This window comes from Simochromis diagramma, unplaced genomic scaffold, assembly GCF_900408965.1.
Source record: "Simochromis diagramma unplaced genomic scaffold, fSimDia1.1 OVJJ01000753.1, whole genome shotgun sequence".
Taxonomy (NCBI): domain Eukaryota; kingdom Metazoa; phylum Chordata; class Actinopteri; order Cichliformes; family Cichlidae; genus Simochromis; species Simochromis diagramma.
This window is the reverse complement of record NW_024387523.1, coordinates 13553505-13581379: the sequence shown is the minus strand read 5'-3', so window position 1 is coordinate 13581379 and position 27875 is coordinate 13553505. Positions and strand designations below refer to the sequence as shown.

The 27875-nt window shown below is 41.3% G+C and overlaps 1 protein-coding gene across 3 annotated transcripts; it reads right to left on the bottom strand.

The window, feature by feature from the left end:
* snx13 (sorting nexin 13) lies at positions 1–26531 on the bottom strand. Of its 3 annotated transcripts, none has more exons than XM_040020811.1 (25): positions 26510–26531; positions 15420–15532; positions 15196–15298; positions 14974–15063; positions 11332–11453; positions 11025–11143; positions 10778–10882; positions 10597–10685; positions 10281–10364; positions 10029–10167; positions 9793–9881; positions 9553–9652; positions 7092–7285; positions 6790–6894; positions 6510–6680; positions 6351–6420; positions 5701–5843; positions 5268–5375; positions 5061–5171; positions 4678–4839; positions 4506–4577; positions 4079–4224; positions 3897–3965; positions 3702–3814; positions 1–2603 (listed from the first exon to the last, which is right to left on the bottom strand). In XM_040020811.1, exons 4-25 carry the CDS (start codon positions 15049–15051, stop codon positions 2368–2370), a joined length of 2625 nt encoding a protein of 874 aa, XP_039876745.1. In that variant the 5' UTR covers positions 15052–15063; positions 15196–15298; positions 15420–15532; positions 26510–26531; the 3' UTR covers positions 1–2367. The 3 variants fall into 3 exon arrangements, with proteins under 3 accessions (XP_039876745.1, XP_039876746.1, XP_039876744.1); XM_040020812.1 differs by lacking the exon at positions 26510–26531 and adding an exon at positions 24541–24717; XM_040020810.1 differs by lacking the exon at positions 26510–26531 and adding an exon at positions 24199–24525.
* Between the last annotated feature and the right edge of the window lie 1344 nt (positions 26532–27875).

Here is a 27875-nt window from a genome sequence, read left to right as displayed (position 1 = left end):
TGTGGTTCAGTTAGTCTGAGTTACCTTTTTATTAGTGTTGTACTGTTCTGAGCACAATGCTCACAAGGAAAATTTTGATAAGCATGATGCCAAAATAAACCAAAACACCCTAAAGTCATTTTTCAGTTGCTTAAAATGATCATGACATTCTGATGTTTTCTTCTTTTTTTTTTTAGGTTAAAGAAAAATATGAAAATAGAGTTGACAGTACATTTAGGCACACTATTAACACATACTGTACACAGATATGCACAATTTTCATTATCATATTCATATATACTGGGGTTAAAAAAAACATGAGCCTTCCTGTATGGAGAGGTGTGCAGAAAGTTAAAGGTGATACCGCCTTCGCCATCATAAGGGACACATTATTCACCTCCCAGTAAAAGAGGCTCCAGTCCAGTCTAAGCCATGTTGTCCTGCTCAGCCAATCAGAGTCCATCGGGGCAGCTCGGTGCAAGCAAATCACAGCAGACGAGGAAGTTTCCGTCCAATGACTGCAGCAGAATGGGGCGCCGTTTAGTCAATGGGGGAGTGGGACTCCCACACTTGCTACAGTAAGTGCTTATTAGTAGTGATTCTAGTGGTCACAAGACACAGCTCTTCTGTGAACCTGTCTCACCCAATTTTTGGGTGTCGAAGGGGGGTGAGTGGGGTCTTTTCAGCGGTCAGTTCATAATAACAAACCTCTTTTCACACTTCACAGGCTTCAATGCATGAAAGAAAGAGCAGTTGTTCAAGGCCACCTCTGAAGTAGCTGTCCCCCCACCACAGTCTAATAATCATCTCTGATTATTTCTGCAAGAGTCAGCTGGGGATAAATGGGAAAATAACCCCCTGCACACCGAAAAGAGAAAAAAAATAAACAAATCTAAAAAAGAAAAATCAGACTTATAAAACAAGTCTGTAAAATTAAACATTGTACTTTTATAACAACGGAATGTTAAGTTGTCGGGGGTAAGAGGACATCTCTGGGAAAAGAGCTCTCGCTTTTTCTACTATTAAAACAATTTTCAGTAATACAATGATTCAAAAATGCACATGCCTTAAAGAAAACAAAAAAATATTGCACCAAATCCAAGTCGTTTTTCCTCTGACCAAAGGTGGTTAGGGACACATCTCCATATCTCTGTCCTGATTTCCTTGTTATGTTCAGTCATGTGAAGGAGAGCTACCTCTAGCGTGCATCTCTTGATCAGTGTACACTGTATATAGACTTAAGGCTGGTTCCCCTAGCTCACACTGGCACAGTTTCTGACAGAAGAGGGTTGCATCTTTGTGCTAACCACACACACACACACGCACACACACGCACAGACAGACTTCTGCTCAAGCCAGATACAGAACAGACCAGAGAGTACATTCTTGAATAGTTCCTGACAATAACACACCTCAGTGTGTCGTCACAGCCTCACCTTAAGGGTCATTAAAGGTCAACGTTGCATTCTTTTTCTTTGCGTGATATGAAACACAGTAATGTTTCCCCAATGTCAGAACAGTACACACACATACGAACAGCATGAGCTTTGGTTGCTGCAGGATATGAGAGTAGCATTAAAAAGGGTTCTTTGATTGGATGATCGAGGGAAGTACAGGTGATCTAAGACTTGAGAGAGAGAGAGAGAGAAAGGGTGGAAGAAAGTCAAGACAAGCACTGAGGGTGAGGAGAAAAAAAAAGAAGACATATTTGTCACATTTTAAAAACAGCGGCTCTTAAACCCAGTGCAATCGACGTTTTTTGGTTGCGAAAACACAGTTTGCAAGTGATTTTTGCAGCTTAGATGTCTACAGCATGAGGGTGGGTTTGATTACAGCTGTGCGGCCACTTCGCTGACGTGGAGGAGGACTGCACTGGCCAACAGATAGAAGCAGGAAGGTAAGGCAAGGTGTGGGTCTAATGCTATTGAGTCCTGCAGTTTAAAAACAACGATACCTGTGGTTGGGCTCTCTGGACCATGATAAAGCAGCATCAGCTGGCCCAGAATGACGCTCAACACAACAACAACAAAAAAAGTCTCAAATGGAGCAGGGGAACTAAAAAGAAAACACAGCCAAGTTCAGTCTTGGTGCAAATTATGAGATTTGTGTTTGCGCGTGTGTCCAAGTGTTACACATCCTTCGTTTCTGTCTTGACAGAAATAATCAGCCAGATAAAATGGAGTGATTTCACCTTCAGCAATGTGTGAGGGAAGAGGAAGGGCAGAATTCTCTCTCTCTCTCTCTCTCTCTCTCTCTCTCTCTCTCACACACACACACACACCCCCCTCAACAACAGTCATATCAATCCCCACCACTGCCACTCACACCCTCAGCTCTCAAGTCTGTGTATCTTATCGGCCCTTGTCCTGCTGCCTCTGTCCTCTCCTGTCACCTCTTGAGGGAGGTGGATTTCAGTTTCTGGTTGTATCTATGGATGCGTGGCGAACGGGAGTGCAGCTTGACAAAGAGCTCGGGGAATTTGTACTGAGGGAACATGGTCTCCAGGAAGCCCTCCAGGAAAACGTAGACTAGACGACGGTTCATGGGTTGGTACTGAAACATGTCAAAGACGCGGAGGATGCCCTTCCTCGTGGTATCGGCTCCGATGATGTGCTTCAGCTCATCTGAGGAAGAAGGGGGAGGGAGACGTAGATATCAGCAGCGTGAACAAGTTTGGTTCTGTCAGAGGTTACTTCCTGTTAAAACTGTGTCTTTCCTTCCCACTGTCACCAAATGCTTGCTCAGGGGGAGTTTTCTGTTGTTTTTTATTGTTCTCTCTAACGCTTCAGCATCTTTACTTTTAAGGCGACAGTTATTTGGCGCTTAATAATTAAAACTGAATGAAATTGATTTTTTTGTATGAGTTTACAGCACTGCAAAGAATTCCACCTTTCCTTTGGTTCGCAATAATATTACAACTGGAATTTTTAGTCTGACAGCAGAAACAAAGTAAAGAGATGGCACTAAAGAAAAGTGAGCATGAGTCATACAGATGTCCTCACTGCACCTCATTAGGGCTTGGCTACCTTCACATAGACACCTGATAATACAGCCTCTCAATTCTTGTATTTTCTGTGTAAAAATATATTTCTAGCCGTGTGATTTATCAGAGGTGCAAACCATCAAGGAAAGTGTGTAACTGGCAAATCGTCTGGTTTGATGTCACCCTTTCAGTTTTCCAATATGCTTTCTCTGCCTCATTCTAGTGCGCTGACTCATAATTAGCAGAACAAATGATGGTTAAACAGCATTTATACCGCCTGGACACAAGAGGGGGGCAATGAGTTCATTTCAGTCATTTCTTAAAAGCAGACTTGGACAAATCATACAGAGGTCAGTCTCTGGGTGGTTCTCACTAACTTACTCCAGATTCTCACACTCCTAAACTAGAATACTATTGTGCCGTACTTCAATCGTTTCTTCACACATACAAGATATAGTCTTACATCGAAATTGTTTGTCATAGTTTGGAGTGGTAGTACACAGAAGAGCAGTGGATTAAACCCCTTTATTAAAAAGCTGTTGGTGACACCCAGAAAGACGTCACTGATTCCTCCCTCCTCACAGCTTTTACTTCCATATTCAGTGGGACGAGCAGGGACTGAGAACTGCTTTTCATTTTAAGTATGAATGCTTCAAAGATAATGAGTAAGTAGATGTGGTTGTCTCTATTTATGGCTAGGTGCTAGCTTCATAAAGTGTGAGTGTGTGTGTGTTTTCACCTGGCATGATTCCCAGAAGGCTGGTTTTGGCAGCTACTCGTGTCCTCATGCGGATGTTCTTGTCCCGGCGGGGCGGGGTCTCAGCTAGAATACCATTGGGCCAGTAGGAATCCCTGTTCGGAGGCGGAGCACTAAAAGTTATACAGTACTCCTCTGACTAATCAGAGGTCTTTAAAACAAAAGGCGATGAGTTACCTGAACCTCTTGACGTAATCTGCCACCTGCTCTGGTGACGTCAGGTAGTCCACATGATCTACGATTTTCCTACAGAAAGAAGCAAACTTTAAATATTTCAAACTACTATTTGTGTAAGTGATAACATTTTCCCACCTTTAACTGTATGTCAGTCTTTTTTGCGGGTTTAATGTGACACTCACCTGTTGATTGTGTCCCCATATGTGGCCCTGATGAGTTGCTGCAGAAGGTTCTTAATATTCCTGCGCAGCCACTGGTTCTTCTCTTTGAGATCAAACACCTCGTCCATCAGCAGCAGCATTACCCGGAGTGGGATATTATCATCCACCTGGAAGCAGTTTAATTTAAAGCACAGTTAAAGGAATGAAACAGCAGCACACTGACTCACATCAGAGACTTTTGCAGAGACATGTCAACGCAAAGAATGCTGAATTAAAATCTACAGGGTTATTCCTAACAGCAAAGATAATGGCAGAAGGATAAAAGCTTTTCAAATCCTCATTTTAGTGGGAACTAAAACTTTTAAGCAGTTTCTCATCACATTTAACTGATGAGCCGATGTTTGTACTCTGAGGCATTTCAAGAAAACTTTGGAAGGACTTTGCTCACATTGTCATCGAGCTGAGCAGAGACTCGACAGTGCTCAGGGTCGATTTCAGACTTGGGGAGGATTGGAGGCACCTGGGAAAATCAGAGGTTAGATTAACGACTACAGAGGATCAAGCGAAGCCCGTGCTTCACGACGTTAACTCAAAACACTTGCAGTATTAAACGGTTCTACCTTCAGTATGGATTGTTTGATATCCTGACCCAGTTTTTCTGACATGCGGCCCATGTTATCGGAGACTTTGGTCACTCCCTCTGCTAAACTGTCTGGGAAGGCTTTTACTGCATTGGACACGTTTCTCATGGAGCTCCGCAGAGGGTTCACAAATGTGTCTATCTGATGGGGGAATAAAACAAAAGCAGAAAATGTACTTTATAGACAAAATGCCAGTCACATGGTGAATAAACAGCTGATCAGTAATGAATGATTCTCCAACATACTAAAACGTTATAACACAATATCTATATATAATATCTACTATAATATATGTAGTAATTAAAATAAAAAACAAAAAAAACTGCACAACAGTTAAACAGGCATTTGAGAAAAGGAAATACCTTCCGTGCAAACTCTCCTTTGCCCTTGCTATAGGCCTTGTTCTCTAGGAAGTCATACACATAAGGGATCAGAGTTGGGCAGGCCTTCACCATCTCTGGGTTCAGCAGCAACTGCAACAAATGCGCACCAAGAACTATTAATGGAAGGAAAAATGCATGACAATAAAAAAAGAATAACATATATAAACTATCACATAACAACATTACCTGTAGGTAAGCATTGAGGTCTTTTTTTCTCTTCTCCAAGAAGTCTCTGTCCATGTTATTGAAGGTCTTCTTTCCTGGCAGCTTGAGGATTGATGCCAGGTTCTCAAACTAAAGCAGAGCAGGATTACAAACTGAGACTCAGAAGAAGAAAATGCTGCTGATGACTTTCCCTTATTTTCTGTCACGTTTACATTTATTGTAACAATGTTGGATGCCAGGCCAAAGTTTCTATGATAGAAATAATGAGGTCAGTGTGTCTATAAGTAATTCCAGTGAGTCTGACGTTTAGGTTCACAAACTTGCCTCCAACATTTTTTTCTCTTGTGCCGTCAATATTGCGATACGGTCACGTCAGCCACCAGGCACCACCGGCCTTTGTTTTTTACTTTAAATTGTGTAACAGTGGTGTAATAGAGTTAAGTCCCACACACACCTGTTCAGTGATTCTCATATGGAAGTCATGGAAGTCTGAGTAGCGGCGGTAGGTCTTCCAGGCATCCTCACTGCCATCTTGGTTGCGTCTAACCACAGTGATGGTGTACAGTGCGTAGGTCTTACCGTGGTCATTGCACACCCCTGCAGCACCCCAGAAGCCGGGGAGACAAGCATCAGCTACCCGATCCGGTAATACATCCAAAATAGGGAATTGGAAAATGGGGGATGGGTTGAAAAGAGCAGCGGAAAGACAGGAAGTGGACAAAAGGGAAGTGTTGCAGGTGTAATATAGGGCAGTAAAAGAGCAAGCAGAGGGGAAAAGTGTGTATGAATGGGATAAAAGGGAGGAAAAGTGTAACAGAATGGCAGGAAAGGTGAGGGAGGGAGGGAGGGAGGGAGGAGGGGAAAAAGGAAAAACAGAAAAATAGTGAAGGTAATGGAGTGATAGAAATAAAGAATGCTGGAACAATGTGGCACAAGACAACAGGCACATGCAGATGAAACGAGCTTAGAGGTGAAATGCAGATAGAAAACATGCAGGGAAGGACTAAAAGGAAGTAACAGATACCCAATATCCAAAAGAAAAATCACACACACACACTTCAACATGTTAGAAGAATATAAAACTAAACCACTCGGTTGGCGTACCTGTGTCAGAGATGAAGGCATGAAGGTGCATAGATTCATCATGGCAGGAATTGGGCAAGTCATCCAAAGACTGAAATCACAGGAAACAAATCATCATAAACTAATAATAATAAACAGCACAGACAGATAACCCATAAATATTAAATGAAAAGGACTCACTAGGTTTATGCTTCCTGTTGGAGAACCATTAAAGGACTCTCCATCACCATCGTCAGACCCTCGGTAGCTTGGCTCTTTCAACATGTCCAGCTCTGCAAGCATGCGGACATAGAGAGGGCTCTGCTTGAAGGACGGGTAATACCGCTCATCGCGTAGCATCATGTCATACACCTGTTGTAAAGTACAAGCAGTAGTATTTGTTAGACTGGGGGGGGAAAATGCAGCGTAAGCAGGAAAAAAAAAACAAAAACAAAGGGGGGGGGGGGGGGGGGGGTGTAACCTTTCTCTGGATTTCATCAAATATCTCTGGCGTGGGGTCGTCTTTCCGTAGCTTCTCCCCAAGCCTTGTTAGTGATGCCTCGTCCACCTGCACCCTGGGGGACGCCTGTTAGAGCAGACAGAGCAAAGAGGTTAACTTTTCACATTTATAACTACAGAGATGAAAGACAGCTCTTTAAATTTATCTATAAATAAACGTCCCTGTTTCTAAAAGAGAAGTTCAGACACTGTGTAAAATATAGCTGAAATGAGTCTGGCTTAAAATATCGGAGGAGGCTGTGGATGCATGACATTTTCAGCTACCTTGTCAGAGAGGTATTGTTCATAGACACCCAGTGCAGCTGCCTTCAGCAGCCCTTTAGTGTCACTAGGCTGCTTCTTGCCGTCCTTCTGCCAGCTCTGCATGGCCTCCAGCTGCTGCTGCGCCGTCACCCTGTATCCCTCCACTGTGAGCCAGAAGAACAGCTCGGCCTGGGCCCCCGCTGCCTGCATGAAGTCTGGGTCAACACACAGACAGCATTTAGTCTCCTAAATCATATGATGTACTCACAGGTGTCTGCTTATGATTAAGACTCTGGCTACACATACATACACAGCAATCACGGCCAGTAAATTTTATACTCAGTATTTTTGGCAGCCTCTGGTTTCTGGCAGCCTCGTTTCTAAAGATCAAGTTATGATATCAAACTTCTACTTGTTTAGTTTTGAGTTTTGCTTTGATCTAAGTACAAAAATGTTACACGGCATTTGAAAACCAAGCTATAGCACAAAATGTTAACTTTTTTTAACTTTATCTTTCCTTCAAAATTTCTAGATTACTCACAGCTGAGTGTTTGCTGATTGAGCATTTGGGGCAAAAAAGGCGAGTGATTTATTGACAGTTTTTGGATCGGACACTGATCAATTGTCAGACAGTTCTAAGAGATATTTGGAGACGGTGAAGTTCTGATATTGGAAATATTGGAGAGTCCAACTGTTCAGAATTGCATCATTGCTTGGCTTTTTTTGTGCACAGCTGGGATTTTCAATCTGACTTAAAACATTTTAGGCAGCGTAAACGTTAGCATGCTTTTGTTGTTGTTTCTTGGTGCAGCCAAGATCTCAGCTGAAGTCTAGAGTAGGGATGGGTATCGTTTAGGTTTTATCCGATACCTGTGCCAAACCGCTACTTTTGAAACGGTACCGGTGCTTAAACGGTGCTCGAACCGGTGCTTAAAGAATGGAGAACACAAACTTTGTCCAAAACCCTCCCATGTTCAGCTGTTTTTTTGTAAAAAGATAACAATGTTAGCCTTTTCTGCAGCTATGGGGCATATATGGTATCACTCTTGGCTGGAAGCAGTGCTTAAACAATGGAAAAACACAAACTTTGTCCAAAAACCTCTCATGTTTAACTGTTTTCCACTTTTTCTTTGGTCATTTTAGCCTTTTTGGCCAGGGTGAAGGGAGTATCTGCCATCAAACAAGAAGACAGCCGCATGTAGCTATGATGATGTTTGCTAGTTCACCTTACGTGCATTAATGTAATAACGTGGTTAGCCTACTCAACGTAAATTACACACGAACAACATTAAGCTACTCACGCAGAGAAGAACGGCTGCTGCTGCATCATCATCCCTCATCATTTCTGCTACACTGGCAGGGCTAGGGGCCAGGACTCTGCTCTTCGGGTTTTTGGGGGATGTTGCTAACTCCGGGTCCGATAACAGGCAACCCACCCGCACTCGGTGTGAGGTCTCGCAGCAAGCTATCAAATATGCCGCATTTCTCGGCTTTTAAAAAACGCTATACGTCGCCAGGTGTTTCATCAGAGTCGAGGTGTTACCTCCTTTGCACAGAATCACGTTAAAGCACTTGTTGCAGGCTGCTGAGTTTGCATCTTTTGCTGTGAAGTACAGCCAGACTTTTGACCGCATCGCCTTGGGCATTTTTAATCTGTAGCTCTGCTCTAAAGGAACATACGTACCTGGACCCGCCTACTATCCTCGGAAAGGTAAAATGATTGGCTAAAATCCAAAGTGTATGACATCTCAGGGGGGAAAAAAGCACCAAAATAAAGCACCGAAATGTGCGCTGCTTTTCAGTCTGGTTACTACCGTTTATGTCAGAACCGGATACCGGTACCCACCCCTAGTCTAGAGGTGACCGTGCACTTTGCCTTGGCTGCACCCGATTTGTGGAATAACCTTCCTATTGCCATCCGCGCATCCGATTCTATCCAATCATTGAAATCATGGTTAAAAACCTTTTTATTTAACCTTGCCTTTCCTGCTCGTTAATGCCTGTATCTGATTCCTACACTTACTCTGTTTTCCCTTTTATACATATCTTTTATGGCTTTGTGCTTTTAACATGTTTTTACTTGATATGCATTTTATGCTATTCTTGTGTGTTAGTGACATTGACCTGTTAGCACATTTGGTACTTTGTTATGGTCTTATAGTATTTATGTTTTATTTTCTTTTATGTGAAGCACTTTGGTATATCGTTGGTTTTTAAATGTGCTCTATAAATAAAGTTGTATTGTTTTTGTCATTATGTTTAGGCTAATGGGAATTCTCCAACCTTTAAAGATTCTCACACTGACATAAGCGACAGCAAAAGAGCATGTCTAAAAAAAAAAACAGAGGCTGGAGTCCTACACTAAAGCCCTAACATTCATGTGTTAGGGCTTTAAAAAACATATGATTAACAGAAAAGTTCAGAGTTATAACTACAGTGACCTTTGGCGTCTATGTGATACGTGAGGTGTTGATGCACTTACCCATGAAGAACTGCAGGGCTATGTTGTGGACGAGGATGTGATCCAGCGGGATGACACACAGCTTTCCAAAGTTGGCTGCCAGCTTAAAGGCATCAACCTCCTAAACAACACAGGAACCGAATAAGTAAAGAAGAAGAGAGCAAAGCATTAACATAACCAACGCGGACTTTGAGCAAAACCAGCTGACAGCTGTGCAGACAAGGCTGTGCGATGCATGTTTACTCCCCTGCAGTTTCTCACCTTGCCAGACTGCAGTCTCTGGATCCTGGTCTCACACACCTTCTTCACAAACAGAAGACTGTTGATCTGGTTCTTGATCACGTTAATGTCTGAAGGACAGAGAAACAAAAAGCCATCAGGGCAGAAGAGGAAAGCAGTGCGCTGTTTCAAATAACATTCTGTAGTTAGTGAATGAAAACAATCAGTTTTGAGTGTGTGTGTTTGATGCAAATGGAAAGAAAAAAGCGAGCGCCCACCGTCTCCAGCAGTGTCCAGGGAGCGGAGAAACTGCAGCTCCTCCAGCACCTTGTCTCTAACGGCCTCCAGCTCAGCAGGCTTATCTGTTAACTTCAGGATGTTCATGAAGGCTTCATAGTTACAGCTGTTATCCCGGATCTACACATAAAACAGGACATACAGCTACAAACACCAGCACCAAATCACATTTGGTCTCCCAACCCTTAAATTAAACTGTTTCTTGGACAGTTTGGGGTGGTGTTAAACCTCACCATCCATATGACAAACTGGTTGATGTAGTCTGGGTCACTCAGCTGGTTGATCAAAGGAAGCAGCACACCACGCGCTAGCACCTCCTAAAAAACACACCACAGTGTATTTCCAGGCATGCTCGCTGTAATTTAGACTACAAACATGTCACTGCACAGCACATTCAGGGGGATGCCGTGGCGGCCTGGCAACCAAAATGGCAGCATTTGGCATGTGGCTTTTTTGTGATGAATACACAAACACTGGTTAATAGCATACATATGCATTTTTTTTATCTCTTATTTGCACCTCACACTAGTTTTTTTTTCATGCACTCACCCTTAGGAAGTATCTCATATTCTTATTGTGGAAGTCTCCAGGAGGTAGTAACAGGTACAGAAGCAATTCACACAAGTCCCGAAGAAACCCTGACACACACATGCAGAACAGGGTTACAAGCTAGAACAAAAAAGTTCCTCATAACTGTGAAATGTAAGGCCAGAAACAGAGGTGTGTTTACCTTCTTCATCTTTGTGTGAGGTGCACACAACATCTCGACAAATCTTCCTTTCCATCTCCACCTCAGCTTCAAAGAAAGACTCCATCAGATCATCTGTTATGTCCCCTGTTCAGAAATCACTATTTAGTTACAGTTGTCACTATTCTTAGAAATGATCACTCTGGGTTCATTTAAAAAAAAACAAAAACAGCTCTCAAGACATGGCAAACACGTTAATAACTGCAGGGAGTGTGATGTATGCACGTACTTAGTTTGTCTTCTCTGTCACCGAGGCGATCCTGGGCTTTTCTGAAAACACGTAAATGTGTGGCAAAGTCGTCCACCAGGCGAGTGGTGAAGTAAGGCTGCCAGTCCACCTCTTTGGACCTTTGCATACAAATATACACAAAATATAGATTGCTTGATTTTTTGCTAAATATATTAGACATATAATGCGTTTGAATGTATGTGTGTGTGTGTGTGTGTGTGTGTGTGTGTGTGTGTGTGTGTGTGTGTGTGTGTGTGTGTGTGTGTGTGTGTGTGTGTGTGTGTGTGTGTGTGTGTGTGTGTTGTACCGTGTGGAGAACTGGACAAGGGCATTTTGCAGCGTCTGCCTGATCTCTAGTAAGAAGGACTCATCTTCACTCAGGGTGTAGTACCAGTATTGGATGTAGTCTCTCAGTGCAAACTGGATCACCTAAAGAGACATAAGGAAAAAGTGAGGAGTTAGGCAAAATTCTGTAAAGACAATTCAGACTGAGTGAAGTGAGAACTAGAGAGAGGGATCTGACTGAATTGTCAACACAAACCTGGATAACCCTCTGATTCATCGAACAAACATGGAAGTAGATAAGAACAGTGATTAAAAGTCAAAATGCCAAGGTGACCATTTTAATCACATTTTCTGAAATAATCTCCACTGATAAACTGCCGGTAAGCAGAAATCTCACGACAGCTCAATTACACAGGAGCTGAGTAAACAGGAAGCAGAGGGCTGGCTGTTTGTGGAAAACATTACAGAGACACAACATTAATGGAAGACTGAAGACTTCTTTGTTTAATTCAACAATGAGATGAAAGTGTTACTGTAAGTATAGGGCTCGGGATTATACTCTCTTAAGGATGCACAGATGGGAGTACATGGATACAGATACAGTTTTATTCACCCTTTGATGACAATATCTATGCCACTTGAACTCAAACAGACCTCATTACCCCCTCAGTTGGTAGAAAACAGGGCTATGGTGGTATAAAAGAGATTGGGAGAGACTGCAATGTGAATAACCGTATATATTGCTACAGTAAAGGGAACAAGCAGTCATGTGCAAAAGGTAATTTTCACAGCTGCCAAAAACTAAGTACAACTTTACTGCTTTCATAGCTATTGAGGGTCAGTAACACCCAGGTGCTGCTAATCAAGTGCCATGTGAGGCAGCAAGGCTTAGGCTTGCAAAGTTGCATCTGAACAAACCACAAGACTTCTGGAACAATGTGCTTTGAACAGCCCAGACCAAAGTGGAGACATTTGGCCCCGAAAACCAAATACAGCAAATCAGCACAAACACTTCATACCAACAGTCAGCACAGTGGTGGAGGGGTGATGATATTAGCTTGTTTTGCAGCCACTAAGTCGACCGTGAACTCCTCTGCATGCCCAAGTATTCTGGTTAAAGGTGTCATCTGTCCAACAACTAAGCCACTTAAGCCTGGATCAAACTGGGTCATGCAACAGGACAGAAAGTCAGAGAAAGTCCAAACCTCAACCTGACCGATAAGATCAAACACTAAAATTCCTTGATGACACGATTGTCTGCGAAATCATTTACAAAAAAAAAAAGAAAAAAGAAAAAGGACACCAATTCTGCAATAAAACACAAACCAGGACTTTTCTAACTAAAACTACACCAGCAATGTTTCTGACTGGAGCCGTGGATGCCAAGTATAAACCACGTAAAAAGTTACAGGTTTTAAAATGAAAGGGTGTGGAAGTCCCATCAGCTCAAGCTACAATATGAATCAGTGCAATACAGGATGAGAGGGAGCTGTGACTAATGAAAAAAGTGCTTATGTGAGCACATACGAGAGGGCAAAAAAATGCCCAGACAATGTGTCAGAAAATAGTGACCACACATTTATTTCAGGGCGCAAGATGCAGCATTATGCGACTTTACATTTCTCTGTGCAAGATCTCAAGGTTCACATGGAACTGAAAAGATAAATGAGAATTCCTAGGAACGGGCGAGGGGAGAGGAGAGATGCCATGCTAGAGCCGTTAGCGTCATCTGACCGGCACTAACTGCTGTGTCTGCACTTAACTCTGCCGGCCACACCGCTTTGCTGAGGACGTGCTAAAAAGTTTTCTGCTGCAAGTGTGGTAATCACAGAGCGGCATGGAAAGAGAAACTGACTAATAAACACAAGCCACAAAGTCGTTCTTTCCATTCTGCAATGCTTGCATAGGAACCATCAGTTAGACGATCAACTTGCAAATGTGTCAAGATGAGTTTTAAAAAAAAAAAAAAAAAAAAAAAAAGCAGTACAAACACTGTTGCATCACATGTCTCACATGTCACAGTCTGCAATGTCCACAGTTTACAAAGGACAAATTACACAAAGAGCTTTGGTGTAATCGTACAGAGTTTCCAATGATGTCAGACTAGTTGTCTAATAAAACAATAAAAAGAATCTCACTGTGAAAAAGTCGCTGTGTGACAGATGTAAGGATTTTTATATAAAAACTGGGGAAAAAAAGACAAAACATTGCAAGCTGTGCCAGAAAATAAACATTTAACAACACCAGAGGAGCTTCGTTCTGCTTAATGTGAAGAACGCCTCTGCAAGCATGGTTTCTATTACAAAGCACGACACTGGTACACAAAATCATTTAATTAAGTCATTTTATAATTGAATCATGTCACATTTTCCTGCTTTTGGCATGTTGGAAAAATGAATTTTGCTCTGACAAAACAATACATCACAAGAAAGACACAGAGCTCACAGAAGAAAACACCTGAAATGCAGACATTACTGGGTCATGCAGTGTTTGACAGCCAGTACTTCTCTCTGATGCCATTAAGTCACTGACCTGGGCCAGCTGAGCTGATGGGTCAGACAGAGATTTAAAGGAGCCGGAATCCAAAAAGTCTGGAGTATTAGCATTTGTCAGGCAGGGACCTTCTCTAAGCTTCTCCCTGTAGCTGCTGTCCCATTATCACAAGTGCACTGCCCACTCTTAGCTGGCTGAAGTGGGCAGTGATTAAACCTCTCTTAAACCCACATTAGCTAAAACTTTTTATTGTAAATGTCTGAATGTTAAACAAGTAAAAAAAAAAAAAAAAAGTGTTCTACATCAATTCTTTCAGTTTCCTGTAACTGCCTTTGGGCTAATTTGTATGCAATTCCTTATAATGATTTTTGACACTTAGTCTCACTCAGGTAATAATAGGCCCTTTTTTTAAAAGGCTGGAGACATTAATGTAATGAGCTGAGCCAAAAATGTGACATCAACAGACTGAATGGAGTGGTGTCACTGCATGAATCATGACTCCTTCACAAGAATCAAACCTGCCATTTTTGCAAACCTGGCACTGGGGAATATGGACATGCATGCCGCCTCCTTGGCTCTCTAATTTTAGGAAGTCTGACAAAAAGCCATACACCGAGCAGCACGTATAACATCTTCATGTATTCCGTTTTTGTGTAATTATCAAATGACATCGCAGGATGTTTGGCCCACCTTGCTGTAACAACTCCACCTACATTGAGGTGGTACTCAAATTTAATAGAAAATAACCAAAACTGAGTAGAGCAAAGTCCAGCAGTGTTGAGTAGATGCTAGCGGAAAAGAGGCTTTAATGATCATGAGTGTCATTTTCTGACGTTAGACCCAGCTCCTTTAAAGGCAGTGCTATCAAGGCATTACAAGTAATATAAAATTTTGAATTCAGAAAATAATACTTATCAAAACTCAACCAATTTCTTGCAAATTATTAGTTAATCATCTTATAAAATGTAAACATGCACTTGCTGTGGTAGTGACATGATGAAAGGGGCAAGGTGTGCTTATAAAGAAATGAATACAATTAGTACTGACACAGAGCTTTGGCCATGTGTTGTATGTCATACAATAAAACTGGTCATCTATGCTTCCCTACCTATGAAACACATGTACAGGGAATCACAAGACCTATCACAAAGACAGGCACATAAACACACACCTGCTGTAGTGGTTCATCTATGAAACTCGAGCCTGTGAGTCTTCTGTCAATTTTTATAGGCTTCATCTCCAGCTTCATCTCATCCAACGTCTGAAAGAGACAAAACATAACCCACAGTGAGACAGGAGTAAAATAATCAGAGAAAACTTTAGTGACCTCCGTGACATCTGGCAGGCCGGGTCATCTGTTTGTGCAGGCGAGGTCGAAGTGCGTGTATTTTACCTTCAGTATACCAATTTGTGTGGGTGGTAAGTACGAGTGCTCGCACTTTTCCAGGTGTTTCTCCGAGTTAATCTTTCCATAAAGCAAAGTGACCGCAAAGCCCCTGCAAAACAGAAATGTAATTTAGAAATCAGCAAAAAACTTATGAGCCAAGCTCCTGATGTGTTGTGGTTAACTGTGAAGCTTAAAGAGGTTAGATTGTCTTCAAAGGTCTCACTGCTCACCCTCCAATGAAGCAGAAGATATAAAAGGCCAGGTAGAATATGGCAAAGGGTCCAAAAGTGACGAGGAACAGCACAACTCCAAGACCCCCCCATCCCCAGATGGACAGACTGGCCTGAAACACACAAGACAAAAAAAACCACATACTCAATACACAATTCAATTCACCCCATACTCAGCTAGACTGATGATAATATTCTATGGTCCTCCACAGAGCAGAGGGGAGGGAGATGTCTGCGCAGGAAGACATTACATAAAAGAGTGTCAGACAGAAACTGTGTGTGTGTATAATCCTGTACAATCACATCCTATGGTGTTCCCATTGTTGTCAGTACAGGAAACAGAGCTCGTTTCGACCCTTTTCCAGCTCCAACTTTAGCCCATAGTTACTTGAGTATCTCCTTTTTTAGCCTTATCATATTAACAGGTACAGAAGAAGCTTTTTAAAAAACAAAACAAATGAAAACATAAGCTATACTGATAAGTTATGTCCCCTAAGTGTATGCTTAAGGTCATGATAGCAGGTATGAAACCTCAGGAGGGGTCTGCTGCACATATTAAACCAGGCCGCGGCACCTTAGAAAATAGCTGTGAATGTGTTGTTATGAGTTACAGCTGCTTATACAAGGATCCTTAAATGTTCAAGGAAAAAAGAAGCCTTCAAAAATGTTCTCACTTTGACGCCATCAGATAGAGTCACTGACAGGCATCATGATCAGTGGTGACGATCTTCGGCTGCCTTACATTCATGTTAGAGTTCCTTAGATAAACAAATCCTGTGACGGAGCCAGAGAGGAGCACACAGAGCTTCCTTTGGACACTGAGACATTGTTCTCACTGTTACAGTCGACTGCCACCAGTCGGATGACACACATTAGACTAGCTGCCAACAGTGTCACATCCATAAACAGAGGCCGGTCAGTTTACTGTGTATATACAGAGCTAGACTAATTAGTAGGGCTGTTCGATATAACGATATATATGGGATGACGATATAAAAACATCTATCGTTTCATTTTATGCTATCGTTTGTTTCATGGTGTCGCAAAATAAACTGTTTACGGCAATGTTTTTCATCGTTTTGATTGTCACTGTAGTGGCTATATTAATTTCTTAAAGTTCTCTCTTTCGCTCATATTTCATATAAACACACTACGGACAGACAAGCGCCTGTTTTTATGCGTTGTCGTTAGCAACGACGACGGTAAAACCATCGCGTGTCTGCTTGTTTATGTTCCACATAAACCTTTCACAATAAAGCTCAAGATCTTGATGAGACTTTTCAAAATAAACTGAATCACGTGAAAGAGTATGCAGAGTATTTACGGATGAGAAGCATAAATGAGCCGTCAGGTGCTGAAATATAAACCTTAGATTCAAACGTTAGAACAGGCTTTTACGCTGTGTAATAAATACTCACAAAGAAAACGGCGGCCGTTACAACTTATGTCTAAAAATGCATCTGTTAGGTTTTGTATTGTTGATTGTCATTTATGCTTAGAAATATTTACTTATGTATGCTTAGAGTTTTATAATTAGTTTTAGATTGGTAGAGGTTTGATCCTTAATAGTCTGCAAACTTTGTGTGCACACCTACATCCTGGGAGCATGGGGAGAGGTCGTACCTTGTCTTATTGTTTTATGGTAGAATAAACGTGGCTATATCTGTTTTAGGCTAAGTGCCTTTTGTTTAGATGAACTGCTGGACTTCCAGACCAGCAGGTTTAGGGAAGTTATTTATGTGGTCACACTCTGACCCCCCCCCCCCACACACACACACGGTACTCTTTGTTTGTATGTAGACGTCGTATGTTAATGAACCTATGCATATTTATGTAACCTCAATAAAAGAACAGTGTTACGGGGGAGCGGTCGAGAGCAACTGGGGTCAAGCGAAGGAACGGCGTTTGTCCGGTTCTCTCCCGTGCACGAGAAACATGAAGAACTTTGCCTACTTCATGTCTTGCTTGCTGTGTAATTATATTGTCTTCAACGTTCCAGCGAATAGGTTCAAGCTACAAACCTATCAGCATCCTTTAATGCATCGGTTAAAACACTCGGCTCCAGGTACACGACGCCCAGCTGGAAACATTTCATGCAAGTTGAGCTGCCCGAGATTCACAGAATTTACAAAAAATGTTAAAACTTTGTGATTTATATTGTTATCGGACGACAGATGTCTTATATCGAGTTCTGGTCATATCACACAGCCCTACTAATTAGTGCCAAATACTATTAAGGCATATGGACAAATGAAAAGAATAATGAAGAGTAATCTGTGGCTCCACAGACATGCAAATGCACAGTTTTCTTGCTTAACGCTAAAAGATAACTTAGCTATCCAAACATCCATCTTCTTCAGTTCATCCAAGGCCTGGTTCTGGGGGCAGCAGTCCAAGCACAGAAGCCTAGACCTTCAGTTTATCTGGGGGAACACCAAAGTGCTCGGGGGCCACCCGAGAGACATAATCTCTCCAGCGTGTTCTAGGTCTGCCCCAGGGCCTCAGACTTGGAGGTGCCGATTCTCATTCCCGGTGCTTCACACTCAGCTGTAAATTGCTCCAGTGCGAGCTGGAGGCCACCACCGATAAAGGATAAAGCCAACAGAATCACATCATTTACGAAAAGCAGAGACGAGATTCTGAGACCACCCAAGTGGAAATCCTCCGCCACTTGACTACGCCATAACAACTATGAACAGAATCGGTGATCTAGATAAATGATGATAAAAGAGGAGTGAACATGTTTGAATTAATGAACCTCAATTTACAGTACTGACTTAAATGTACACTCTACACTGTAGCCTGATGTGAAAAGTACACATATGAAAGCTATGTTAGGTCTTTCAATAATATCCAGTTACACACATTTTGTTACCATTATAATTTAGGAGTAAAAATATGCTATATCTACGGTAAATGGACTGGTTCTTATATTACACTATTCTACTCATCATAGCACTTTACTAATTGACTCATTTACCAATTCACACAATCACTTTTTTCTATGCTCTTTCTATGTAAGTGCTTTCATTCACGCACATTCATTCTCTGACAGACACATTGGAGAGCAACTTGGGGTTAGTATCTTGCCCAAGCATATTGTGCCATGCAAACAAATGCAGGCTGCATGAACACCAACCTTCCGATTAGCAGAAGACCTGCTCTACCACCTGAGCTACAGCCACCGCCCATGAAGACCGTGAGGCACCAATCTGTTTATTAACTTAATTAGCACTGGTGTCACCGGTTTTATGCATTTCAGTTTTAAAACAACGACAACAAAACAAACCGCACAATATTCATTACGTTTGTGACAATTGTAATAGCAGAAGAATACACAAACACCAGCACATTGCCCACTGCAATATTGGCTCGATGGAGGAGTTCAAGACTATAAATCAAGCTTCAAGCTACTGTGGAGGAGCTGCTGTGATGCATTGACAGATTATGACGTTAAGGACCAACAATGGTCAGAGCTATAGGCAATAATGAGGTATTTTTTCCCCACTGATGCATTACTCAATATCATTCATAATAAATTGAATCTGTCTCGCTATAGTTTGATGTCGCACATGCAGCCCCAGAGCACACAGGTAAGTGCACACACATTATTGCACGGTGTACTTACGAGGTAATTAGAGGAAACAGGAGGATATTTCAAACTTCAGCCTGACATTTTTGTTTGTATGGTAGAACTCTAATTAAAAATAAGTTAATAAATTAAATTAATAAATTAAAAAGAAAAAGGAAAGAGCCAGAGAATTTTATGACATCAGCGATGTCATAAAAACCTGCTATGATGTACGGCTTGGAGATGGCTGCACTGAAAAAAAGACAGGAGACCGAACTGCAGGTGGCAGAGTTGAACATGCTAAAATTTTATACAGAGCTGCCAAGGGGAGGAAAAGAAGAAGATTCCTGCATGCAGTAAAGGAGGACATGCAAAGGTTTGGTGTGACTAAAAAGGATGCTGAGGATAGGGTGAGATGGAAGCAGATTATCTGCTGTGGTGTCCCCACAGGGACAGGCCTGAAGAAGAAGAAAGGGACAGGTATCCTAACATCTGGGTCATGATAGGTTTAAAGACAACTGTGAAGCTTCTTTTCATTCAAAGCAAAGTTCCTAGACGCAGGAATGCTCAGTGAGGAGTACAATTTACAACTCTCTTTTTTGTCTACTACAGAGCCCAATATGTTTATGAATGTTTTTCATGTTAAAAAAATGTGAAATATGTATATTTTAGTATGCACTGCCCACTTACTTCATACAATATCTCTGAATTTATAGATTATGAATTTAAGTAGTCTAATACTGGTTGCTATTGTTCAGATGAGTGTGCTTGCTGACTTGACCTTGTCAGCATGAACGTCTTTATTAAAACTGGCCATAATTGTTTGTCCTGGTCCAGAACTGGAGCAGATAAAACTAGAACAAACACAGCCTCTCAGTTGGATCAGGTTTGAAAAAGCTGATAATGGGCAATTTGAAACAATAACTTCACTAGTACTGGTTCAGATCTTAAAGCAAAGCATTTTTAAAGTCTTACTCTGAAGCACTTTGGACCGCATATGCGCACGAATAGTGTTACATAAGTAAATCTGACTTGAGGTGAACTTGTGACGTCCCTCCTCACCACATCAGCTGAGGCTAGTTTCACAGTAAATAGGATAAATTAAAACCTGAGGCTGATGGCTGTCACTGAGGACCTTCTGACCCTGATGTTGCTTACTCATCAGAGTCAACTAGACAGGCACTGACAGTGTGCAGGCCAAGACATATGGGTCACATTAACAGAACAGCAGGATCTTTGAGAGTGCCTTGGAATAAATGCTGCATACCTGCCTGTCACTTTGTTTACAAATGTGGTTATGGGAGAGGCAGGAAGTATTAGAGGACATTTATATGCAGTGTAATAACCCTGTTGGGTACATGCAGTTCTCCACCCTATATTTCACCCTGTCTTGTACCAAGGGTGACATAATTTCACTATCTCGGTTGCATAAGACATTGCAGTTTTTCTTATTGTTGAAACACCTTAACTGACTACACAAACACAGGAAGGACAATTTCCAACCTTTTCCTCAATTTCTTGCCTCTATTATAAAAAGCACAATTTTGATCTATATGGATGTAAAGAAATCAACTACTGCGAACATTGACTATAATAAAATGTCTCAAACTTATATGAATAAACTGAAGTCCAGGCTGCAGAATGTGTTCAAACTGGCTAGACTAACCCTCTTCCTTAAGTCATAAAGGGCGAGAACAAAGTCACTGATTGCAGGGTTGGGAGGAGAAATAGGGCTGGCCAGTAGAGAGAACCATTATTACAATTTAACTAGGAGTGTAGCAACACAGAGGAATGCTTTTCAGAAAGGTTGCCACAAAATGTGACCATCAAAAACAGATCCACGTGTCCTGATATCTAACACAACCAAGAGAACTATAACATATCAGCCAGAATCCTTTTATCATTTAAAGGAGATCCAAATTAAACCGCCGTGCAAACAAAGAAACAGTCTGAACTGTTGTTCAATTTCCTCGCACACTTACATCACAGGGAACCAAGCAGGTACATTTTCAGGAGAGTTCGAAAACTTTTTACCAAACCAACAAAGTCATATTTACTACCATAATCTACATCCTCAGCCTGATGGTAGTAAAGAACAATTATAATACATCACCATCACACACGCTAACAGTGTGATGGTGTAGTAGTAACTTATGGATTTTGTTAAAGATTTTTGCTAAATAAGATCCAGGCCCAAAGTTAGCAAAGCTAATGCTTGTGACAAACATCTGAATAAAGGCAGAGTGCAACTAAATTTAGCACAGTGGAGGGGCAACCAACTTTCCACTGACTTTGTATTTGGTGAAGGTGCCTCCCTATCAAGTGGCTTCACTAAACTACAGCAGCTTGTCAACACGGAGCCAACATCAGACGTAACTGAAGCCAGCTAGAAGCATTTCATTTGCATTTCAGCTCCTAGATACGTATAATATTTATTTGTGTTTTCCTTCCAGCTGGTGCAGAGTGTAATGTGTTGTGCTTTGTCTATACTAAAATAGGACCAAAACAGCGACATATGTAACTGTACTCACCAGAGCAAACCACAAGCTATGCTGTGCTTACTGCAGCATCCAGCAGTTAGTTAGGCAAATCATTTTATTAATCATCTTAAACATGTTTTTTAATAAATAACACAAAAGGTAAGTAATGAGTACACTTATGAGAAAGAGTGTTTTTAGATGTACTGAAGCATATACAGTCTGATCAATTACACCCTTTAAAATTCTGTGACTCCTGAGAAAGAGACTGGATGTAGTTCAAAAGGGAAATGCAAGTATATGTTTGACGTCAGTGGTGCTAGTAAGCAGTAGTGAATGTGCACGCTATCAGTAGGACTGTGTGATGAGACTGTGGAGGCTTGGCTCTGTAGAAGAGATGATAACTGACACTCGTGAGTCATTACAGCTTACACAGGGCTTAAAACATGAACCATCTGTTCCAGTGATTAACACCCAAGCCCATCAGGGATCCTCACATCTGAATATCTAGGCAATTCCTTATGCAATACACACTAAACAGACACTCATTAACACAAAAGTGACAGTATTAAAGGCACTGGGCGAGATCACAGATGCAGATGGGCACTGAAGTACCGCTCTCATGCATTTCAAATTGTTAAAAAGTGGCTGGATGTTACAGCATGGCTTCAAAGAGAATTTCAGAAGACATGTTTAAAAACATCTGTCAAAACCTGCTTCATCATCCTGAAAGGATGCTCAGGGATAAAAATCATTACCTGTGTGAATATGCTGGCCAAAGATCAAATACAAAAATATAATTGTGGACTTTACTAGGCTTCAAACAAAGACATATTTTTATTTTCTAAACTTTAATATAACCAATTTAATATTTTGAAATGAATCCATATATTTGTGTTTTAATATTTCTTACAAATTTACTTACAAAGAAGTAGAAGACAATCTAGAATTTAAAAGGAGTAAAACACACAGAGGCAGTGTGTTTTGAAGAACGCTCTGGATGCCCTTGACTCCAGGCACATTCAGATATTCACACGTAGCCTCTTATCAGTGTGTCTGAGAATATTTTTTCCTAATTTTCCACCATGGACGTGCACACACACGCATGAAGAACTACTCAAGGGTGGATATTTCTATTTTTGTGATCAATGTAAGTCCTCAAGTGCTTAGCTGCAAACCCTGGGCAGTGTAGTCATTAGGTGAAAGGTTAACTCAGCCCATTAAAGCTCTCCTGTGGGAGATCATGCCTGAGAGAGAGAGAAAGTAAATGGGTCTGACTGATCGTGCTGGCCTAATCCACCAGGACCACTGAAATGCAAAGAGCTGCTATATTAACCTTAGGATCAAAAAGGCAGAAGTAGTAATGATGTTAATTTCCAGAGAGGACAAGAAATGTTGTAGTTCACTTCTCTCCAGGATTTGAACTTTATTACAAATTAATAACAGCATACTAATGACCCTGAAAACTGAATGAGCAAATGGTCCAGCTTGTTTTGTCTAGTTCCCCTGAGCTGTGGTTTGATACTGTTATTACCCTGGGGAGGGTAAAGTTAGCCACACCCCTCCTCTGTCACAAACAGTGTCCCCAGCTGCTACTTTTCACCTTCCAGTGAGAAGCAGCTCCAGGAAGGCAATAACTGGTTATTTATACTCATTATGTATTCAGCTAGTAGCGATCATCAGGTTGGCAGTAACCCAACTAGAACTGAAACTGTAACACACAACCAATGAGCATGCGGTGGGAACAGAACTTAAGCCTTATTGAGGCGCTGCAGTAATCATGACTGTTAACAACTCCAAATCTGATGAATCATGTGAGCTGCGTCTTGTCTCGGCATGACCTAGACACACTGTACATATATCTGGATGAAAAGACAGGTCTGAACAGAGCTTAATTCATGAGAGCTGTGAGCCTCTTTGGCAGGGCAACAACTTGAACAGCACGTAGAAGGAAGAGGAGGTACACTAGCAGGCCTGATGTGACAGCATGCTGGACTTAATATCTACCAAGCTTTGATTAAGGGAGCTTAACGAGGTTTAGCAAGTGCTAAAAAGCACAGAGATAACGCTGTGTGGCTGTGGACGAGCACACATGCACTCCCATCAAACTCAATATACAAAGGTGAATTGATCAAGTTGTGCAGACAGGCCACTCACTCACAGAAGCAACTAAACTACAAAGGACTACATAAAACAAAGCGATATCTTTCATTGATTTCTTACTAAGGTTACCAGAGACTAACATTTCCAAATAGCAACTAAGCCAACTAAGTGTAACACGTGACTGCCCACCTCACCTGCAGCTCAGATGAGGTGGGCAGTCTGCTCTTTTAGCTGTCCTTTCAGGTCGCTAAACTGGGGGGCATCCCGTGAGATGTAAAAGAAAATCTCTGCAACCACTGATCAACAACAATGGCCTTTATTAATATTTCAAGACAAGCCTGCGTTAGGCCGTTTAGATGTGTATGAAAGGAGGGAAGAAGCCGGTATGACTGACAAGCTTATCCACTACATCTCAACTTGACATCAGTCATTAATGCCTGAAAATTGATTTCCCACACCATTCACACTGTCTGCATCTAGGTGTAACAGCGCAACACGTTTATTATCGACATAAATGTTTGCATCCAATGCAGATTGATCAACAGTGGACCGCAACTGCGCCGATACAAAAATGTAACTTTCCCTAGTTAGTCTCTCTAGCCGTCAGCCAATCTAACGCCCAGCTCACCTGTGTTCGTTGTAATGTAGAAATTCGCTTGTGAGTATCTTCATTCATAATATAAACGCAGACTACCGACATTGCTTGTGTCGAGCTAATTCCAGCGCAGTGTTGACAGTGCGGATATCCTAAGCCCGTCGTATTAACTTAGCGTTAACGGTGTAATCCCGCGCTGACTGCCACTTATAGCTGACATGCTTTGTGAAAACACAGCGGGAGCGAACAGTCCTCTCTCCCGGCTCCCGTGTTTACCTGCGGGGCTAGGCGCTAGCTGCTCCAAGCTAACTAGCTATGTCAACCTCAAACTAGTGTACCAACACACGCGAGACTTTTTCACGGGAGATAACTTACCTCTGCAAACATCGTCTAAAAGGCTGTAAGTTGCGGCGGCTCTGGCTAACCCCACCACATTGTAACATGCGAAGAGGAGGTGATTTTCTTGGTTAAAATCGGTCGTATTTCCAATCTCCGTACTGTCTTCGGAGCGTCGCCATGTTTGCAAGGTTTACGTCGTGGGTGCCCCGTTTCTGGACGTGGTCACGCCATTGGCTGGGAGGCGATGACGCCACATGCAGCGATAATCACGATTGGCTGACCTAAATAAATTATTAGTTCACAAATTTCTGACAGACTGTACCCAAACTGTAAGTCATTTCCAGCCAATATTTTTATCTCTTGTTATCTCGCACCAGGCCTTATGAAATAGAGAAAATAATAAACCATCAAGTTAACAGCATTAACAGTTTCCAGTAAATGCAATTACAGCAAGTCGTTGAAGCCTAAAGCATCACCAGACCATCACACTACCAGCCCTATGACTGACTGTTGACTGTTTTATGTTCTTATTATGAAATGCGGTGTTAGTTTTACACCAGATGAAACCAGATCTAAACCTTCCAAAAAGTTCAGCTCTTTTTCTTGTAATGCCACAGAATATTTTCCCAAAAGTCATGAAGATGATTTTTGCTAAATGTGAGTCAAGCCTTTGACTTCTTTTTGGTCAGCAGTGGTTTTCTCTTTGGATCTCTCCCATGGTTGCCATTTTTTCCCACGCTCTTTCTTATTGTTGAATCATAAACTCTTTAGATGTTTTTCTGGGTTCTTTGTGACCTGGATGAGTCATCGATGCACTCTTGGGGTAATTTTGGTAGGTTGACCACTCCTGGGAAGGTTCACTACTGTTCCAAGTTTTTACCATTTTTAAATAATGGCTCTCGTCGTGGTTCACTGGAGTCTCAAAGCTTTAGAAACGGCTTTGTAAATCTTTCTAGACTGAGGGATGTCAATGAATTTGTTTCTCACCTGCTTCTTAAGATTGTGGCAGTAAGTGCTGTATTTTTAAATCTTTTAGCCTACTCCACTTTGACTTGCTCTATTTAAGTGATTTCTTGACCCAGCAGGTCTGGCAATAATCAAGCCTGGATGTGGCTACTTAAACTGAACTCAGCTTTCCCGAAAATCTAGTTAATCACAGTCAGTTCATGGCTTAGATAGCTTTTCCCTTAATAAATAGAATCTTGTTTGAAAAACTGCATTTTGTTTGGTTTACTAAGATTATTTTTTATCAGTATAAACATTTGTTTAATAACGTGAAAAATGTGCAAAAAACAGGAAAACATCAGGAAGCTGGCAAATACTGTTTCTTGGCACTGCATTAGTTCATTTACTGCAAAAGATTCTGTACAGAGGTCATAGCTTGCCCCACCCAGTAAAACACAAAGCAGTTAACAATGGCTCCACCTACATAAACAGACCTCTTTCACTACATGAAAATGGTAGGTAAACAGAGGTGCCACTAATAATGTTAATTAAGGCTTTGCACCTGAAACAGCCAAACCTTCCTTAATGTTATTTGTAACAAGTTTTACATAATATTTCATGTCACAATAGCTACAATTTTAAAGAAACGTCAATAATTAAATGCTAGCATGACTTTCTTTCACTCAGTGGTATTTAGTAGTTTTGATTTGATTCTCCAGTGCTCTAATAAATAGAAGAATCTTTTACTGCAGTATGTGAAGCCTAATAAATGTATGGTTTAATAATATGCCTGGCAGTCAACCTCATCAAATACATGATAACAAAGAAAGATCAGTGTGCAGTTTGATCACGTGTTTGGCAGTGGCTACCTGCAAACATGGTACCAATGCATAATTCATTGCCCGAATGCGATCTTCATTAACCTGTGCTCTACCTTACATTGCCTGGCAAAGAGAGGACATTGGAGGAGGTTGTACAAAGGGGCAGAGACAAAGGATCTCAGAGTGAATAAAAAAGATGGATGCAACAGAGATCTATGTGTTGTTCTAGGTCACAGTACCTGTCTCCGAAGTGACAGCCACATCTGAGTCACACAGCAGGTAAGGGTGAAAGAAGACAAAACAGGTGCCTGCAGGTCCACAAGAGCAGAGAGCACACGTCGGACTATCCATTCTTTAATACACAGCAACACATAAGAGAGAGCTCCTTAAGCCTTTCATGTTTCTTATGTCTCTAAATCCCTTTACTGTTTCTTGTTTCTGTCAGCTGATTGCTCGCTCTCAGTCTCACACGGGCACAGTGAAAGTTAATAGCAGTAGACTTTATACCCTTGGTTTATGAGTTACACCGCTGTTGTAATCAAAACACGTAATGAACTAAATGGTGCCGTTGCAAGGTGTAGATACACCTAGGTTAATATTAGGCTATTTATCGTATGCAGTAACAAAAATAACAATCACTTGTTGATCAACCTGTTTGGGAGGTATGCTCATGTTTGCATCATAGGGCTTGGCTTTTAAAAAAAAAAATAATAATAAGGCCAATACAAAAAGTAACTTTGTTTCATGATTTTGCATCAAACACATGAAATGCACTTGCTCAAAAAACATAAAAACCGAGGCATCTTCAGAAACTACAGCAAGTGCAGCGTCTAATTGACGTTGTTGCATCTTTACCACTAGATGTCACCGTCAACCCAAGTTAAACTCCAATGGGGGAAACTCCAGTGTCAAATAAATCATCCTGTACACCAGGGGTGTGCCGTGACTTCTACACGAAGGCAAACCGTGAGGACCCCCACCTCCAATATAAACAAGCAGACAAGCAAACAAACTTTCCTTCAATCTTCCACTCTGGACCTCATTAAAACATACAATTCTGACAGCCTCTTGCTGCCCATTTTCTGATATCTACTCCTTGTACTTCTGAGGAAGAATTGCTTATGTACTTATGTGTTTATAATCTAAAAATCTACTATTAGTTGACAATGATGAGTGGTGAAATTTAAAAAACAAACAAACAAGAACAAGAACAACATTTACTTTAGCAAAAGTGTCAATAAAGCATAAAGAAAACACCTCACTATGCATAAATATGTATTATTGGCAAATTTTACATAAAGTATCAAAAGTAAAAGTATTTATTCTACAGAATCAGAACATCAGTGTTATATGGATAATTTCTATTACTGCTGTAGACACGTTTTATTCTGTTTATTCCACAGTAGTACATCACATGTTTGTAATGTAGCTGTCCCAAACTGTGTAGCTGTAATGTGAGAGTCACATGTTTCTAAAAAACAAACAAACCCATAAACAAATACAGCTTTTAACTGGGTCAGAAACACAGAAATGTCTTTGAGAAGTATATTAAAAATATTTAATATAGACTGTGTGATGTTGTTAACTGTTTATATCAACAGCAGG

Bases quoted from the DNA above. Each gene is read 5' to 3' on its own strand.
- snx13 (XM_040020810.1), bottom strand. From the start codon at position 24,270: ATGTCGGTAGTCTGCGTTTATATTATGAATGAAGATACTCACAAGCGA. The intron at 9,882-10,028 runs GTGGGCGCTCGC...TCTGTCCTTCAG, and splicing joins CCTGGACACTGCTGGAGACG to ACATTAACGTGATCAAGAAC. The intron at 5,376-5,700 runs GTGTGTGTGGGA...GCTCTGCTTTAG, and splicing joins ATATGAGAATCACTGAACAG to TTTGAGAACCTGGCATCAAT.